At 38.4% G+C, this 19,304-nt stretch overlaps 1 protein-coding gene across 2 annotated transcripts in view; it reads left to right on the top strand.

Moving 5' to 3' along the window:
• The window catches only part of GRID2 (glutamate ionotropic receptor delta type subunit 2), a 675,394-nt gene that overhangs the window by 553,128 nt on the left and 102,962 nt on the right, over nucleotides 1-19,304 (top strand). For both annotated transcript variants that reach the window (XM_041424490.1, XM_041424491.1), the window contains one exon: nucleotides 2,813-3,125. In XM_041424490.1, coding sequence (XP_041280424.1) covers nucleotides 2,813-3,125 — 313 coding nt within the window. The remainder of the gene's footprint in view (nucleotides 1-2,812; nucleotides 3,126-19,304) is intronic.

Consider the following 19,304-nt stretch of genomic DNA (forward strand, 5'->3'; position numbering starts at 1 on the left):
CACAATTGTTGCTGCAGTTGAACAAAAGAAATGCAGCATTTCCATTAGCACAATATTGTTCTGGTGTCATAGCTGGCTGATAACTGGAGTGGAACCATAATTCTGGGCAATGTGGAGGTACTGCTTCCCAGACATGCAGATTAGAAGTAGTATTTCCATAGATATCATGGTGTCTCATGTTTTTCTTTAATTCTCTTCAATGTATTTAATGGGGGAAAAAAAGTGTTGTGCTGTTAAAATGAGGAGAAAAGCAGAAAATAATTATATTAGTCATACAGTCAACTATTATTTGGTAAAACTATCTTTACTGGTGTGTGTTGCTTTTTAGTAGAGTATCTTTAAGCATCTTATAGATTGCAGTTTGAATGAGAAACTCAATGATCTAGTATTGTAGAGAAGTATTTAGTAGTATACTGATAATTAGTAACACAGCTAACTTAATAAGCAGAGTCTGAGTCTAGGAGGGGTTTTTTTTCCACATGTCCTCCCTTACTGTGGTAGTTTCTGGTGTCCTCGTCGAAGAAAAGAAATTGATAAATCTGACTCCATGTTCTTAGAAGGATAATTTATTCTTTTATGATATGATATTATATTATATACTATATTATGCTATACTAAACTCTACTAAAGAATAGAGAAAGGATATAGACAGAAGGTTACAAAGAATGATAATCAAACCTCATGACTCCTTCTAGAGTCCCGACACAGCTGGATGGTGATTGGTCATTAAGTAAAAAAAATTCACATGTAACTAATCAAACAACCACTTGTTGGATAAACAATCTCCAGACCACATTCCAAAGCAGCAAAACACAGGAGCAGCAAAATGAGATAATTATTGTTTTCATTTTTCTCTGAGGCTTCTCAGCTTCCCAGGAGAAGAAATCCTGGCAAAGGCATTTTTCAGAAAATATGATAGTGACACCTTACCTCTAAATTCCTATTTTGCTTTTTGATACACATTCAGGGGGAAAGGCCCACATTTATACTACTCATTAAATACAATCATAATTTCCTGTTTGACAACTATTGGACTTAGATATTTGTAAATGGTTTTAAAAACATATATTTGTTCACAGTTGTGGAAGACAATTCAAATGCTGGCTGGTTTGCATCTTGCTCATTGGAGCTAGGGCTTGACTCTCAGCAGGAGCTGTAATCACTTGAGTCACTCGTTGAGCAGAAGGTTTGTAACAAGAGGATAGGGAGACTCAGGTAACCTGAACGTTTCCATGGATAATTCTAATTACTGACTGAGTTTGCTGCTGCCCATGGGCAAAGGGCAGTTGAATCATCACTCTCACAAAAATGTTAGGAAGGGACCTGAAGTGAATTCATGAAGCCATGCTTTCAGCTGTGCTCACCAACACAACTTCACTTAAGACACCGGAGAACTTAACACACAAATTAAAGGTGAAGCTCTAATTCATAGCTTTTAAGAAAATCAATATTTTCAAACATTTTTTTTGTCCAAATCATCGGGCTTCCAGCTAGGCTCTGCCACTTTCTCAAGCCAGTGAACAATCAATAAAAAGTAACATCATTTAAACTGAAGTCTTAAGAGCACTGTGATTAGGAGTGTGTTTGGGCCATGGGCTGCGGAGTGCTCTGCACGTCATATTAAAAGAGCCCAGCTGATTTACAAAATTTTCTAGTCAGTTTCAGCTGCCATACCTGCCTACTCAATATTTCAGATCACATATCTAAGGAGCTAGGAACCTCTGCCTTCTTTGGGCAAGAAGAAAGAAATTGAAGAGAGCAAATAAAGTTTGACTCAGTACTTTCAATTTTTTGTGCTCTCCTCACCCCCTTCCAAAGGATCACACACTTCTTCAGGCAGAACAAAAATGGATTAAATCAAGGTAGTACAAGTTTAAATATTTTAAGTACTCTGTTGTCATACTAAGCCATCTAGAATTCACAGTCTTATTGCTCAGTATTTGGGCTTTTTAAGATGGTATTCATATGTCTGCTTTAAATAACCTTTCTTGTTTTCAGTGAAGCTCTAATTGTACCTGTAAAAAGTACAGTAGCACCTGCTGTACTTGTGCCTGGTGTCCCTGGAGACCTAATACATACTGTGAAATACAATGATTAGATCAAGAAATGTTACTCATCCTCTTTTAATGTGTTCTTTAAATTACAGAAAAAAAAGAAAGGAAATGGCACAAAGCAAGTCCAGGCGAGCTGCAGGACAGATTGGCATTGCTGGAGGAATTGCTTGTCAGTATGATACAGAGGAATTAATCATAAAGGAACTGCATGCAGAATCTGCCCTTCTGCACTTTAGACTTCGTAGATAAAATTGATGTTTTATGGAATTTCAGGTGCTTCTAGGGTAGCAGCCCTTTTTCATGATCATCAAATCATGAAAATATTTTATAAATTTGGCTCTATCAGGCAACTAATTTCCTATGATTAGATCTGCTATGCATGAAATCTGACTTTTGCAGCAAAGAAATCTGACAATGTCAGCAATGGCTTTAATAAGCCAGGTTGACAAAAATGACCAACAGTAGACTTCCTCCAGGTATTTCCTGTGTTTGTAGTATTTTGATTTCTTGGAAAATAATGACAAGGAGAGCTGATGTGCCAGAGTCCACCAAGTGAGGTTTGCTTGCAGAAACTAAGACACATGGTTGATCTACCCTGCTCAAGCCTCAGTCACCTTTCTGTGCTCACATAGATGATGCTGAAGACCTCGGTCTTGGCATCTGATTCTCCCTAAGCTTGGCTGCTATAAATCACAGAGGAACAAAGATTTTTTTTGCAGCTCCTACTTATGCACGTTGTTTTTTCCTCCTCCCCTCAGAGAGCTGACATTGGGATCTCTGCCCTCACCATCACCCCCGACAGGGAGAACGTGGTGGACTTCACGACGCGCTACATGGACTACTCGGTGGGCGTGCTACTGCGCAAGGCAGAGAAGACCATGGACATGTTTGCCTGCCTGGCCCCCTTTGACCTCTCCCTGTGGGCCTGCATTGCTGGCACGGTGCTGCTGGTGGGGCTCCTGGTCTACCTCTTGAACTGGCTCAACCCGCCGCGCCTTCAGATGGGATCCATGACGTCCACAACTCTCTACAACTCCATGTGGTTTGTCTATGGATCCTTTGTGCAGCAAGGTAAGAGACAGAGGAGGAGAGAGGCTCTACCTCCAAGAGAAAACCTACTTATCCCCCCCCTTGCTGTAGAGACCTTCCTCTCCCCTGCCTCCCTCCCACAGCCCACAAGGAACTGGGACCACTGGAAAGCCTTGTGCTAAAAGATTTCCTAGATATTTAGCTGCCCTATGTGGTACCCTGAGAATTTCAGAGCACTACATGCTAGCTTGTGATTTGTTGTTTTGTTATTACAGAAAGGTGATTTTTCTATGAGTAAAAACAAATAATATTGCTCATCAGTTGCTGGAGAATTATTCAACATGTACAAGTGCTATGTTCTTACCTAGTCAGACAGAGAATTCCAGGATTTGGATTTTGAACTAAGTTTAGACTAGTCAGCAGTGCTAAACAATCTTACTGTGTCTGATATTCTTTCCTCCTTCTTCTGATTTATTTCAAATTTCCTATCTAATGTTTAGACTCAAGCATCTCTGGCCTTCCTGATTGCTTTCTCAATCCCATCTAGCATCTGGTGCAGCCCAGGCTGGTCCCCAGTTCTGCTTGTATTTCCAAGTCCTTCACAGTGTACCTCTTCTGGCAGAGTTTTAACCATGTATCCTGAATACAGCAGGGACTGCAGATCTTGGTTGGGTATATACTGCTTAGAATTCTGGTCTGCAAGTTGAGGTTGTATAGCAAAGTGGAATAAATAAACGCAGCTTAACAGAAGAGCAAACGGGGGTTTAGGCTTGACAGCAAAACAGAATGAACACCTTCTTGCTTAACCATGTAAGATAAGCATTGTATCCATTATTCCTCAGTCTCTGCTGGCACTGCAGGTACACCTGATTTAATTTCACAGAGCATCTGCTCTACAAAAAGCCATGGCCACTACAGCCCCAAACTCACAGACAGTTCTTTGTGTTTTAACCTGAATGTGGATGGAGCACTGTAGGTAAAGGTGTCATATTTACATGAAAATGGCAACATGTGATTTAGCGTTACATTATTCCTTTTTCAGAACAATCAGATGACATGCATAAAAGCTAAAGGTATCCATGAAAATCAAGTATGATACTCCTAGAATGGAAAAAAAAAGCTAAAACAATGTCACTATCCAAAAAAAAAAAAAAGAGCTTAAGCCGAGACTTTCCGTGAGAGGGGTAATTTTAAACACATAAGCATAGAGACATTACTTTTAAAATTATCATTTTCATTGAGCAGTGATGGTCAGCTGAGGAGAGCTGAAGAGATAGTTTCAGGGGGTTTGTGATTTTTTTTTAATAAATAAAACCAAAGAGTAGCTGAGACATATGTAAGTTTTTTGAATGTATATGCGTGGGTTCATAAAGCTCTCTTTCTATCCAAAATATCCCCAGGGTAAGTGTGTAGGAAATCCAGCTGTGAGAGAGCAGTTGGTCTCTTACAGAATGAGACTCATTACATCGGTCTTCCTGTTAGGTTAAAACTTGAGAATTAGTTTCTTTACTGCACGAATGTGAGCCATTCCACACAGGATGATTAGCCTGAGCATCCCTGCAGTACTCCCAACAGGAGCCCCTAAAAGCTTTCTAGGAGACTGCCCAGCCAAGGTTCAGAGGAGGCACAAATGGTTTAACACACCTCAGCCTGAACAATTGTCACCTGAATTGTTTGCCTCATGTTTATCCAGGGAGGCCTGTATTTTGTGAAATTTCCTAACTTACAGGTCCAGAGTAGTAGTCCACAAGGGAGCACTTGGATAGATGCTCAGCTTAAAAAGAAAAGGGGTTTTTGACCAATCAATGAAAATGAATGGTTAAGGAGGGCTTAGAGAGAAACCTTGAATTCAGCATGAACTTGAGGAAGAAGTTAGATGTAAAGAAGGGGGACCAGGTTGTAACAATACCAGAATTCAATAGGGAAAAAAAAAATAAAAAGGAATTTATTTGAGCAGATCTACATCTACTCCGTGTGGTGAGAAGCGTCGCACAGGAGGTGCAACTCAGTAAAACCTGCTGGTGGTGCAAAGAATCTGGGGGCACCAAAACTGCTGTGCAACTTCAGAAAAAGAAATTCACAGAACTGGGAAAGTGAAAGGAATAATTTACAGAGAGAGAGACACCTTACTGCCCTACCATGTGGATTTTCAACACAACTCTACAGAATTCACTGAAATAAAGGTAAAATATTCACTTGGCTCCTAGTGAGTGAGGGAAAGATACAGACATGTATCTATAGTTTTGCTCCCCTTCAAACAACAGGCAGAACTCTCCTGAATAATCTAGAAGGAAAACTTAAACACATTGAAAAGAATTTATACCAAAATACATTTACTTATTATTACCTATACTTATTTATACCAAAATACACTTACTGACTGATATAAACATAAAGACTCAGAAGAACTCAGAAATTCAGTGCAAAAGTGTAAGAGATGCATTTATAATGCCAGCCAGTATTTCACATTCAATTTGAATATAATAAAAACTATATTAGCTGAAGAATTATTGTTTACTAATCCTTGTGTATACAGGCATATGAAAATAATTTTCATTGACAGGGTTACTGGTCATTGTGGTGATTTTGCCTCTGTTTTCATTCATCAGCTCTTCGTTCAGCAGAAAAACTGCAGCTTTTATTTGTTTTGGAATAGTAAATCTGTTGCTATTAATTCTGATTGGCAAATCTTAAGTGTAGCAGCATGGGGCATTTCAAACACTGTCACGTTCACTTAAGAAATCTTTCAGCAGCAATTTAAATCATGGCAAGGTACTCATTTCTGTTATCAAAACAGAGCCAAAGATGGTTTTATGCCCGGTGCTGACAGAAACAAAGAGCTTGAACCAAAGTTTGGTTTTGCTTTGATAGTTCTGGATTCTATTTTTGGGGCTAGCATGTGATTTGTGGCATCATCTTCTCTTTCTTTTCTCTAGATAGAGGAAAAATTTGCAAGCATGCAGACTGGCTTCAGACCTGCCATGGTTCTGAAGAGAGCCCTCTGCTGCAAAAATACAACTCATTCTTTAAGGAAATTCAAAACTTATTATGATTAAAACATTTTTGAAACATTTTTCATCTGAAATGGTTACAAACTTGGCAGATATTAGAAAGTAGCTTTAGTTCACTGTGTCCCTTTTCAAAATGCTATTAACAAGTTTTATCCTTTTTCAATTTTTGAAACACCAAAGAAAAATAACGTGTCATTGTCTCTAGATAAAAGTCAACACAGATCAATCCAATGGTTGTTAAGGCAGGTCTATAATTACTTTCATACTCCATTACAAAATTTAAGTATTTTTAGTTGCTTCCTTAAAGATAGACTGAAACTTAATGTGACTGCTACTTGTATCAATTAAATTTAGGTCTTGATCTTGGCTTTCGCTTTCTTACCTCCATATTTCAGTGACCACTCTAGGCACCATTTTGAGACTGGTAATATGGAGATATATTGTAAGTATCCCTTTTTATTTGACGTTCATTCATTATTGAGATCAACCAAAATACTTTACATTCTTTTTTTTAAGATACATGTGGATAAAGCTGCAATACAACTCAATTAATATAAAAGTGTATAAAATGCAAAGGGAATTTTTTATTCTGTGCTCAAGCCCTTCATTATAAAAATAAAAAGGGCAGGCAGTGCACTGAAATACTTTGGCTTCCTACCCAATATACCCACTTAATTTGCAATCTACTGTGACCACTGAGAGACTTTTAGGTGATCTCAGCCATGCTGTTGTGGGTTACATTAAAAGCAAACGCTTTGTACTGTGAAGTCAAAATTCAGGCATGAGTAGTTAAGATAATGTCTATTGTCTCTGAGTTGTCTGGTCATCTAAAGATGAAACAAATTCACAGATTCAGACTGTGGAGGATTGCAGTTGTGTTGAAATTTAGTGTCACAGCTTCTGAATTTGTTCTTTTCCTTTTGCTCATCCTAGAAAACTAAGTGCCTAAAGCTCCTCATTTTTCTTACTTTGAATATTACCTTTGACAACTGGACAGAAATCTGGCTCTAGGCAGCCCTGCTTTGGGACTTGGGACAAGAAAGGGACAAGGTCCCTTTCTACCTCAGAGAGTCTGAGTGATACATGTATAATTATATATTTTGTAGACTTTGTTCTGCTTTTGTGCTACTCTTTACAACCTTCTCTTTAGCCATGGTATTGTTGCTACTCCTTCAAATTTTGCCTTTATTAGAATTTGGCAGTGTAGGGAACCTGCCATATGAACTCTCAGAGAAGAAATTTGGGGGTTCTGAAAACTTTACTAAAATCTTCATTGAGATCAGCTGAATCGAGTTGCTGCAACATTCTGATGACATTTGTACTTGCTGAGAACCTAGTTTAATCTCCTGAAGGTTTTCTATTAGCTTCCTATTAGGGGCTCTTGTTACAAAAGGCTCTAGGGAGCACTCTGCTCTCACTAGTACTGGAGAAAATCAATGGTTTAAGAAACAGAAGTTCAAGATGTAGAGTTGCTGCCAACCCTTTTTGTATAATAGATCAGTTTTTGAGACAGGTAAAATGCTGTGTAATTTTTTACCAAGGACTTGCAGAAGAATGTTTTTGGGGATTTTGTTTTAAAGGCAACCTCTCCAATTTTGCTTCAGAATTCAGTGATGAGCTAACTTAGTATAATAGATTTCAACAAAATGTTGACAAAATAATGAAGTTAGAGAAAACTACAGTGTTTTGTATTTGAAATGAAAAACACCATAAAAGACTTAGTTTCTATCTTATCACACTCTGCTCATTTAGCTTTGAATTTTTCTGTAAGAGAAGGTATTTCTGAATTGGCCTGGCAGGACTTTAGATTATGCAGGTAAAGATGCAAGGCTCTGTTTTGTTTGGGTTTGGTTTTGTTTTTTTTTGCTATAATAGAAAATATCTTTTAAATGGCTGAATCATTCAAGATTTAATCACTTCATAGTGATTGCAACAAAACAAACATTCATTATAGTTTTATAAATATAATTTGACCACAGGATAATGAGCACTTGAAGTATTAGCTGCAAAAATATAATTTTCTTCAGAGAGCTTAATACACTTGCTTAACCCAGAAAAAGTTATGAAATTGATGATGTTCAAGAACCACTGATGGGCCATTTTTTTATCCCCTTATATTTGTTTAAAATGCTGGTCACAACTGGAGGTTTTGATTGGTCATCAGTGGTGTCAGTAATGGCCAATTATGCTTATAATACCTGGTAAATGAGCAAATCTCACTGTTTGCCTTGTGTAAATTACATTTCATAGGAGCAATAAAGCAGCCACCAAGCTTCAGCACTTCAAAGTCATTATAATACTTCTCAGATGGTTAAAGCTGCTCAGAATTCTCAGTCTTCTTCCTTGTATTACCACCCAAGGTGTGATATAATCCTCCTGAAATGCACTGCCTGGAGTCTGCTGTTGCTTAATAAATTACTCCGTCTTGCTTGTCTCACTCTTGGCATATCCCTATCAGGAGGAAACCATTACGCTGTAGCAACATCCTTTCTTAGTGACATTTTCTCTTAATTAACTGTACAACAATGAAATATTTAATATTCAGAGAAAGACTCTAGAACCATTCTGGAAAAATTCTGTTACAAATTAATTATATCTTCACATATGATATTTAGTGGTGAAACCTGATTTTTTTTTGTTTTGGCTTGGGGGGGATTATGATTAAAAATATAAAAAAGATCCAGTATGAAGTCTTTAGGACTGAGACCTAATTCCTAATTTCGTTTCTGCACCTGATCTCCTGGCTGACCACAGAAACATTCTTTAACATCTCAGATATCAGCCCTTCGTTTTAAAATGGGTATGTTACCCATCTGCCTTCATAAAAACATGTTTTATACCTTCTGATAGAAGGCAAAGCTTAAATGCCAGTCTCATCAATTAGCAGTTTTGATTACTCTTCAAACGACATATACATGTAGCAAGGGGAACAGACTTGCTGGGCCTAAAATGCACAGCACTGAACTAAGATGAAAAGTCAGAGACCAAACTTGTAAGGAAACAAACTACATACACCAGCAGATTTATTTGTGGTGTGATACTTCCACCTTAAAAGTATGACCCCCCCCCCACAAATTCTCATGTCATTTTGGTTAAATCTGGGCTAGTGTATCGGTAAGTGTATTTACCTTCATCAAGTCACCTCTCTGAAACAGGGACTGCAGCCCTGTGGTACCCAAGTTCCTTTTGCATGTTTCAGTGGTTTGGCCAGCCCTCTTGACAGCACACAAAAATGGGTACATTTTGGCAATTGTGTCCTGTGTCTCAAAAGTATTTGGGAACCACAAGTGGTCACTGGATCTGACAGCGTGTACTGAGAGCTGTTGTCGTGTATGCAGTACACTTTTGTAAGCCTTAGATGTAGTTTTATGTCCTTTCAGAGGTTTATTTGATTGTCTCTTCTTGAAACTGTAGTTCTATGGAATAACCATGCTCCAAGTAAAATGTTCAGTAGTGTGGGCATTTGTTTGCAGCAATGTGATATCACTAGTGTGAAACTACCAGGGGATATGCTTGAACTTTCCTCTAATTTGAAGTTAAAATTCAGGCAGTTCTCAGAGGCATCTTAAATAATGCGTTTCTACATCTTCTCTGCACGTGGTTGCTTGAGTAATAGCACTGGGTACATGAGGCAGTCTGTTTAGAGATTTTGTGTCTGATATACCTACCGTCTGTGAGGAGATGGAGAATGAATGGCAGTGTGAAAGCCCAAAAACTACCTTAATTGCCTAGGACTAGCTCTGACTGACTGTGAGAAGGTGATGTCTGTCTGGCTGTAGTGTAAACCCTGATGAAGACCAAGTGATGCAAAAGGAAAGTAAAATTGCATGTCATGTCATCTGTCCATCATTCTTTAGAAACATCCTAAGGTGAATATTTTGCTCAGAACAGTTTCTTCAGTTGTTGTAATTTCTCATATGACTATGTGCTGTACTTGGGTAAAGAATGAATAAGTTAGATTCAGATTAGATAACCAATTTTGACTTTTCAGGGTTCACCTGTGTATAATATACATTTAATTGAGGAAACAAGGAAGAACCATTTAGTCAGGAATTGAGTGTTTCTTGTGTGGAGGAACAATGAAATCCCAATTTTTATCTTCAAAGATGTTTAGACGCTGAAGAGACAACTCTTGTTTGTCCTGCTATTTGATCTTCCTGCACAGGAGTTTACAGTTGAATTGATGACTTCAGCTCTTTAAGGTAGGGAGGAAGTGAGAAATGAGCTTTAACCTTATTAAAAATACTCCCCCTCTGCTTGGGATGCCAGCAGTTTCATCCTCAGACTGATCAGCCTTTTTCAGCTGAGGCCATCCAAGGCAGCAGACAAGCACGGGTTTTAGAGGGAACCCACAGTGGTTTTCTGTTGCTTTTCTGCCCTGTGAGGAGTCCCTCCTCTGCAACAGCTGTGCCATAGCTGCAGCCACCCATGCAGAGCCACTTCATAACATCAACTGGTGGGTAGGTGCCAGGAAAATTGCCTGAAAGCTGTAAAGACAGGAGTAGCAGAGGTTTTCAAGCTGCTGGCAGAAAGTCTCCCTTCTTCAGCAGCTGAGGGTTTTTTTCTTGTAATATTGAAGTGTTTATAAAAGGAGTAGACCAAAATTAATATAGAAAGGAAACAAAAAATGCTACCAAATTATTTCTTTAACTAACCTGTTCCTTTCCCTGTGTGTTGAGATGAAGGACAAGTCTCAGCATATATGGTAGAATGAGGGCTGGGGGGCGGATTTGTTTGTGTTTTTTTTAATCTAGTCAGCTTTCCAGCATGCAAATTAGGGGAATTACCTTCATTATAGCAGCATTCTGTTGTAGGAATCTCCTGCTGCTTAATTTTTATCCTTCCACTGTCAGTAGTGGAGGGAAAGATCTTAAAGTAGGACTTCACCTCTTCAGCGTTTTTGAAGTTAGTGAGATGGGGCTGGGTTAAAAATGTGAGATACCTCACCTACCAGGCAAAAGGGAGATGAAGGAACAGGGGTGGTTTTGACTGAAGCCTTGTCTTCCCCCACACTAGGACAGAGTAAAGGTAGAGATGAAGGGGAAATAAATTCATCTGCAAACAGGCTGTGAAGGAGCAGGGATAATAAATCGGTTGAGTGGGGTGTTCGTTGTTCATGCCCAGATATACTTGCTAATAGAACATTTTTAGCCATAAGCATGCACCACATTCTTACAATGGCTTCTTTTATTTCTATGTCCCCAAAGAGGAAAATCCTCACTATCCTGTAAAGTCACCTTTGAAGTCATTTTTCACTTCTGAAAAACCTGAGTTGTGATCTTAAGCAGGGTGATAGCTGATTTGCAGTGAAAACCAGGTTATTCCACTTTCAAACATAAGCATTCATATTAGTGATTTTCATCAAGAAATGACATTATCGCATTTTTCTCTGTGAAACTTAAAAGGTTGAGGGTTTCTTTCTGTCCTCTGTTCACTGTCATATCACTACATTAGGTCATTTGAGTTTTAGAGATCACTTTGATAGCAACATTGCAGGATGTACCTGAAGTGGAATTTTAGTCTAAATTTTAAAACGTGTTATTTAGGAACATAATTAGAGCTCCTACACTGGTGATGATTGAATTCTATAAGGTTAGGAGTTCATTGCAGAGAAGCATTCTGAAAATTAAAGGATTACTAGAATTAGTGACAGGAAAACTGAACTAAGGTATCTGAGATGCCTGTGATTCACTTTTTTCTGAAGTAGTCAGGGGTCACTCTGTACTGGTGCATGCTTGGAAAACTTGGAAGAACAGATTTATAAAACAGATCATAATTCTTTAAAAATTGAAGCAAAACTATAGTTTGTAGTGTGTAATCCTTTTTAAAATTCCCTTCACCCCCTAAAATTTTGAGTCACAGAATAATGTAGAGGTAAAAAGATTACGGGGAAAACTACTTGTCAACAGATGTGAGGGCTTTACTGGAATAGGTGTTTTTCCTTATGGTCACACTGCATTGTTTTGTGCTTTGCTTGGCTCGCAGTTGCTGGGTTTCAGCCAAAGGGGACTCTCTCCCTCATATTCATAATGCCCTCTCTGACAGGCTCTTGGCTAAAGCCACGCTTTAATACCTCATTAATGGCATTGTTTAGCTTAATGTTAATTTTACATGCAGATGGTCTGTTTTCAGTCCATTGTGCACAGTTCTTTCTGCAGTCCCTGAAGGTGCTGCGCACAACCCTGTCAGGAGTGTGCAGAAAGACCACAGTAAGCAAACTGCATGTGACAGTAACACACATATCATCTCCTCAGCCACTTGTGAATATGTACCAGAGATGATAATTGTGGCTGAGTGCCTGAGGCTTCACAGCGTTTGAATCCAACCATTAGTAATTGAGAGATTTGGTTTCAGCATCTCTTGAAATCTGATCTAAACATTGCCAGTGTGCAAGGTTATTTGTTAAGATCCAGTATCCTCTAAAATAATAGCAAGCATATTTCACTTTGTTGCCTTCCCAGTGGCTGCAAATAGCACCTTTACACAGGCATGTAATCAAGAGCCATCTTAAAAGCACAAATCTCATCACAAGGTTCCTGAAGAGCATCCCCAGAGGCTCCCTGCGTTTCTTGAAAATGCCCATTGTGCTCTAATCGGTGTTCTTCTCTGTGTGTGTATATTAATAATTATATTTTGTAGAATTATTGTCCTGTGTTTTGAAAGTAGCAACAAAGAATTATCTGATCAGAGTTTTTTCTTTTTTTTTTAAGAGCTGTTGGTAAAATTGGTAGGCTTATTGTACAGTTATTTATGATTATGTAATTGAATGGTCCTGTATTTGGTAACCCTAAAAGTAAATTTGAAACCCTGCTAAGTCTTCTAATAATCCAATGCATTTCAGCAGCACTAATACAGTATATTTTGGCCAACTGATTCATGAGAGGTGGACAGAAAGCCTCAGTTCCAATATGGTCACATTTACAGGTATCAAAAGATAGACTTTCAAATATGTAGACTTATAGTATAAGACATCTAAGGGCCCCCAGTAACTTCAGCAAATACTAGTGGATGCCTCCATTTTCATATTAGCTGCAGTCATTGCTCCTCTTTTGTAATAGCAGCAGAAGAGAAAAACAAAATATACTTTGTGCTGTATTTTCCAGAACTTTTAGAAGCACTGTAAAGGCTACTCATGCCCTCTATCTCTGATAATGTTGCACAAGTCAATGCAATGTATTGGCACTATATTAATGCAAACTAATGTTTATCATTTTCTTTTCTCTCTTGTGAATTTGGATTTGGATTTGAAAATATATTTTGCTAATTCCACAGAAAGACAGAAAGTGATAAATGCAAAATTGTTAATTTCTGAAATAAGTCATTAAGCTTGTGGGTCTAGGCCTAAAAGCCAGGAATTGATTCCTATAGGTCTTGAAGATTGATCCTGTAAATAGGATCAATCAATTCCTACATAATAGGAATGAAAATCTGATTGATGCGTGTAATTAAAGCATCGCAGACACCAGGAGAAGCTAGAGCCCAGCCATTTGCTGAATGGTGAAAGAACACATTTCCCTTCCCAACTCTTGCATTATTGCCACCATTTGGGCAAGATGGGTGCAAAGAAACGATTTATTGTTGTGAAGGGAATTATAAATATACTGTAACTAATATGTTATGCTAACATCACTTTAATCAGGTAATTATTAAAGGACTGTTTGGCCTTTAAGGACATTGATTTAATGGGAATTAATTTAATGATTGAACACTGTTTGTGTAACATTATCATTGCTAGTGATGCAGAAAATTGGAATCTCAGCTCAGCTGAAAAGAGTTTAGACTTTTTATTATCACATTAGATACTATTCTACTTGAATGTAGTTATTAGACCCTTTTTATACTTTCAGTATATATTTAAATGTTTGGGGTTTATCTAAAAATTTCTGAATAGAAAAAATAAGTTAAAATTTTTGTCATTGTACTGCTCTCCTTTTTGATAGAGGCTTGAATTTCTGTTTAAAATAGCCTTTTAGAAAGTCCATTCAATTTTAGGTTTGCCTTGCTATTGCTTCTCTCATAAAACAAATTTTCTCAGTTTTCATTCTCTACTTTCTTCTCTGCAAACCTGATGATTTTTTTAGGAGGAATAGAGTTTGGTTTATGGAGAAGTTTTGCAACTTTAAAGACACAGCAGCTTTTAAAAGTAGCAGCAGAGCACAGTTCTATCTGGATTATTCTGAGGCTGAATCCTGCACTGTCTAGTCACAGCTTAGTGGAAATGTGAACATTTTAAAAGGAGTGTGATCAGTACCTGAGGGTTAAGGCAGGGTTAAAGCTGACTTTTATAGTTACAGCTCCCACTTACCTAAAGGTATGTTGTCTCTGGATGCCCTCCTTGGTTTGCCCTTAGGGGTGCTATTGTCACAAATTATTTTCCAGCTTCATAGTGCCTCTAACTACTGTTATGTATAAATTAGACCCAGGGAGAAAAGGGTAGTAGTGTAGTGAAGTGGTGCATCTGACAGCCTGCTGCAAATAGATTAATTTTCAAGCAAAACTTTACTCAAGGATGTCTGACAGTTCCTGCTGTATCTTGGCAGAATTTTCCAAGGGAGCCTAGTGGCCAAATGATTACTAGAATGGAGCTGTTACAGTAGGCACAGCCAGTTGGGCAGGCTGGTATTTGAAGACTGATAGAAAAATAATTTGGTAATAGACATAGCAGAGACTTAATCTTACAAACACAGTAGGTTACTGTTCCAGTAGGAGAGCAATGCTGCAGTATTGTGGCAGCAGGCCCCACCAGGTAATAATGTGCATCGTCTCTATGATTGCAGAAGGCTGATCAAATGCTTTATTGTGCTATGCTATACTATACTACTAAGGAAAAAAAAACCATCTCCCTTTGCCAGACAATCACAACACACGTGGATCCAATCGGTCAGTGAATCCAAAACACCATCACCGGAGTCCAGTTAAGAAATCCCTCTGTGGTAAACAATCTCCAAGACACATTCCCCATGTGCACAACAACAGGTGCAGTGATTAAGATAAGAATTATTTTTCTCTGAGCTTTCTCACAGCTTCCCAGGAAAATCCTGGGACAGCTATGTCTCTCCCTGTTCAGCGGATATGTAGTAGGCTGACATGCTTTTCACTGGGTAGCACTGACGATCTCATTGATGCTAGAGGAATTTCTAGCTTCAGAAAGGATATTTTCAAGGAACATGACTCAAGAACCTGTATTTTAAGCTCACAAAATAGTTTGTGAGCAGGCATTTCACCAACCTTTTGGAAATTTCTGTTTATCCATCAGGTTGTATGTCAAGGCCGGCCTTCTAACCAGATTTATGAGATGAGTTCCCTGGGTTGTAAAAAGTTATGAGGGTTTTTGTGGCACTGCCACTGGTCCCTGATTAGTCCCAGCATTTGAAATCTCAGCATGGGTAATCTTTTCCTATTAATGAGAAAACAGAGCTGAGCAATGAGCCTTAGTGTGTGAGTCAATGCCAAAGGCACATCCCAACAGCTGCACAGCAGTAGCAAGTGGAGGATTTTCAGAGGGAGTTTTCAAGATATGAGATGTAGCTTGGAGGTGACTGCTGGCCAGCACTAACAGAGGGTGACAAGGTAGCATGGTAATCTCTCTCTCAGATGGGAGCTGGCTGGTGCCTGGCCTCCTTGGTAGGAGGCTGGGGGAAGCCTACATCTGCCTCCACAAGGCTGTGCATACACCCTCAGGTTAGCTGGCTTCCAGAGCTGCTGACAAGGATCTTTAGCATGTATAAGATGCAGCTTCCTTCAAACTCCTTCACAGATTTCAGATACCTAGGAGTGATTTGAAATAAGCCTGAAGGAGAGGAATGATGTTTTCAGATTTTCTCCCTGTCACATAAAGGGGATAAATAAATGAGGGGAGCTTTCTTTTGCGCATCATTGCTTCCCTTCTGGGAGTGCAATGAGGGCAGTGCTTCCCACCCAGCTGAAAGAAAACAATCTTCCAGGGAGGAAACGTAATGAGATTAGTCAGGGGATCATTACACTAACAACAACAAATGGCAAGAGTCAGTGATTGTTTAGTTCAGAAATAAGACATTAAGGGGCAAAAAAATTAATCAGAGCACCAAAGGACAAAGTGAACATATTCTTTAATAGCCTATAGACCAGCAGGAGAAATCTGAATAATAAACAAGAACAGTTAGACTCAGAAATACAGAGAAACTTCATGTTGTTTCTGAAATATAGTAGGAACAATTGGAAATAATGAAAGTCAGATGGACCAGGTGGGTAAAAGGGGAAGAAGGTGTCACTATGTCAAAATGGATTAGGTATTTCAGAGGTTGAGAGCTTGGAAAGAACTGATCTTGGTTTTTTTCTGTGACTGTGTGCTAATGGCTGGAGCACAAAACGAGATGGGAGACAGTGTCTGCTGCAGGCCCCCAAATCATCCTCTCCACTGGAGCAGAGGATGGTTGGCTCCTGTAGAGCATCTCTGTGATGCATAAAGGAAAATGTGAGGTGTAAGAGGGGCAGTCAGGCTGAGTGGTGTGTGTTTCAAGCCTCCAGCTGCCCATGCTGAAGGGTCTGGAATGTGCAGGTAGAGAATATTGAAAGGAAAAGGAACACTGATTGCACCAAAGTGTTAAATGCTGCAGACTTCAGAGAAAAAATGATATGGGGAGAAAGCGTGCACAAAGGTGAGGCAGAGCTGAAAACAGCAGGAAGGAGGGCTCTGAAAACTTAATTAGGAGATATAGAAACTTTAATGATATTGGTGCATTTGGTGAAGGTAATACTATTCAAAATCGTTATGCCAGAAAGGCAATAAATATTTCTCTACCGTGCTTGTGAAAAAAAGCCAATTCTTTCTGTATAGTGGAGGTTAAATGGTAGCTACTACCATAACACAGTTTCAAATCAGCAGATTCAAACAAATTTCACCTAAGCATTTATGAGAATTTACTGTGTAGCTTCCAAGATTTCTGTTTGCTGACATGATTCTTAGAACATTGGGCAGGTTTTCAGAAAGATGACCAAAAACCAAAAAATTATTATAAACCTATTGACCAAACTGAACTTTCAAGTTTTTCTTCCGTCTTAATATCTGGCTGTAACAAGATGAAAGACTTAACAAATATTAACAGACACATAACAATTTCAAAAGATATAACCATTTATAAAGTCTACACACGACTTTTACTATTTTATTATTAAAAAAAAGAGAAAGCATTATCTTTGGGATCTGATGGAGACTTTTATCATTGCTTTGGTAAATAAAAAGAAAATTGGGTCCTTTCCAATCCTACTCCTTCAAAAGAACTCAAAGAACAGTTCCTAACACATTTGGAGTATTTTCACAGTGTAGTAATAATACATAGATGCAGTGCTCTCTCATTAGGGAGTAAAGACCTGAAGAAATGTTTTATGCGTGAAGCAAAATATCTGAATGTCTCTTTTTACATGTAATTTTTGGTTTTTAAATCACTACATTTTAATACAAACCAAATGCTACAGGAGGAACAGGTGGTGTGGTGAGTAAAAGCTACAGCTGGCTCTCAAACTTCTCCACACCTTGTAAGATCTGGCTGCCAGCCCTGCCTCATGATCAGTTCCTTCTCCACTCTCAAACCCCTGCAATCTGCCAACATGTGCAAGGATAGCAAGTTCAGCCACTGATTTACAAGCTTATTTGGGAGGCATTACCAATTCAAGGAGTTGTATTCTCCTGTGGAACAATTCCTCGTGCCTGCTGTGGTCAGTGGGTGTTAACTTCAGCACAAAATGGAATATTACAAGCTCAGGTTATGGCATGCCAGCTTAAATGTTATGGATGAATACAAGCAAAGTTCAAGGAAGAATGGAAAAGGATAGATGAAAAAAAGGAAAATAAGGGAAGAGAAATTCATGATGAGAAATTTCCTGACAACTTCCAAGCTGCATTTACTTCACAGCTGGTAGAAGCAGGTATGGGCTTCATTGACTGTAAAAGTTTTTTTGTCCTATACTGAATTGAACATTTCCAACTGAAAGTAGGTGAGATTTTATATTATCAGAAAAGTTTTTAACAGAACAATAGCAATAGCTAATGCTCTGAAAGGTTCTGCCTTTGAAGAGTTCTGCTTTGGAGAGTTTTGCAAAGATCACAGAGCTCAGTCAAACTTTAGGTTTTGTTTCTTGTGGCAATAAAAAAGTGAAAATATAAAATACCTTTTCCTCTTTGTTAATACAAACCACTTCCCTTACACACACTCTCTATTAATGTCCCCTTCACAAAGAAAACTGAAGACATGCATTGATCTAAACTGTTTGCAACAGGCATCTGCATCTCTTTATTTATGGAAATTGCAGATGCACAGCATAATTGATGTGACTGTTCTAGCAGGCTAAAGGCTAAATTGCAGCCAGCTCCCAAGTCCTTTATGCTTTTTTACCAAAGGCCAATAATTCACTGAATGTGGACAGAATTTTTGTAGGAAAAAGCAGAATCAAAATCTGTCCCCAGATAACCCACCCTCTTATTTCTTCACCTTCCTTCTCCAAGCACAGTTATGATTCTTGCTTTTCATTTTGATAGCATTACATTTCCTCAACAAAGCAGTAACAATTAACATATTTTTCATGGTTCTTTAAATTATCTGGAAAACTCCTCTCACAGAAGCTCAGCGCACTGCAGTTTTTCTTCAGGCAAACAAATGAAAAATCCCTGAGAACAAGATGTCTGGAAAAAGAGCCTATGCATTTTGAATTCTTCAAATTTAATCCAGAATTATAAAATATCAAGATCTTACCAGGCTGTGATCCTGAATTTCCCTATTTTGCCCATTTGTCCAGTGTTTTCATTCCTCCTTCATGCCTGTATTCCTTTCTTGTGATTTTTGAGATGAAGAAACCTTTAAACTGAATACTAATGAAGGAAAATAAATTTTTAAAATAAGAATATGTATGGTAATTGTATAGTTTCACATTTTGTCTTTGAAGTTGGGTTTTACCCTAGTATTTAAATCTGTCATAATTATGCATCATATTGTTTGCATTATCAAGATGATGCATTGTTTTTCCTGCCTTCTATTTAGCTTGAAGCACTTGGAAAGAAATGGGAATAAACAGAAATTTATAAGATAAGTTGCAGTCTAAGCCTGTCATCCGAAGTAGGCCAGCATTAAAATGGTCTAGGATTGATGAAGGAGAGTTGCATTAGATGAGAGTGGGAGGACTAAAAGTGATTTCTTTCACTGTGACTTCTACAGTAATTCAACTTCAGAAAACTCCC

The sequence above is a fragment of the Onychostruthus taczanowskii genome, unplaced genomic scaffold (genome assembly GCF_017590055.1).
Source record: "Onychostruthus taczanowskii isolate IOZ18803 unplaced genomic scaffold, ASM1759005v1 scaffold82, whole genome shotgun sequence".
Lineage (NCBI taxonomy): Eukaryota > Metazoa > Chordata > Aves > Passeriformes > Passeridae > Onychostruthus > Onychostruthus taczanowskii.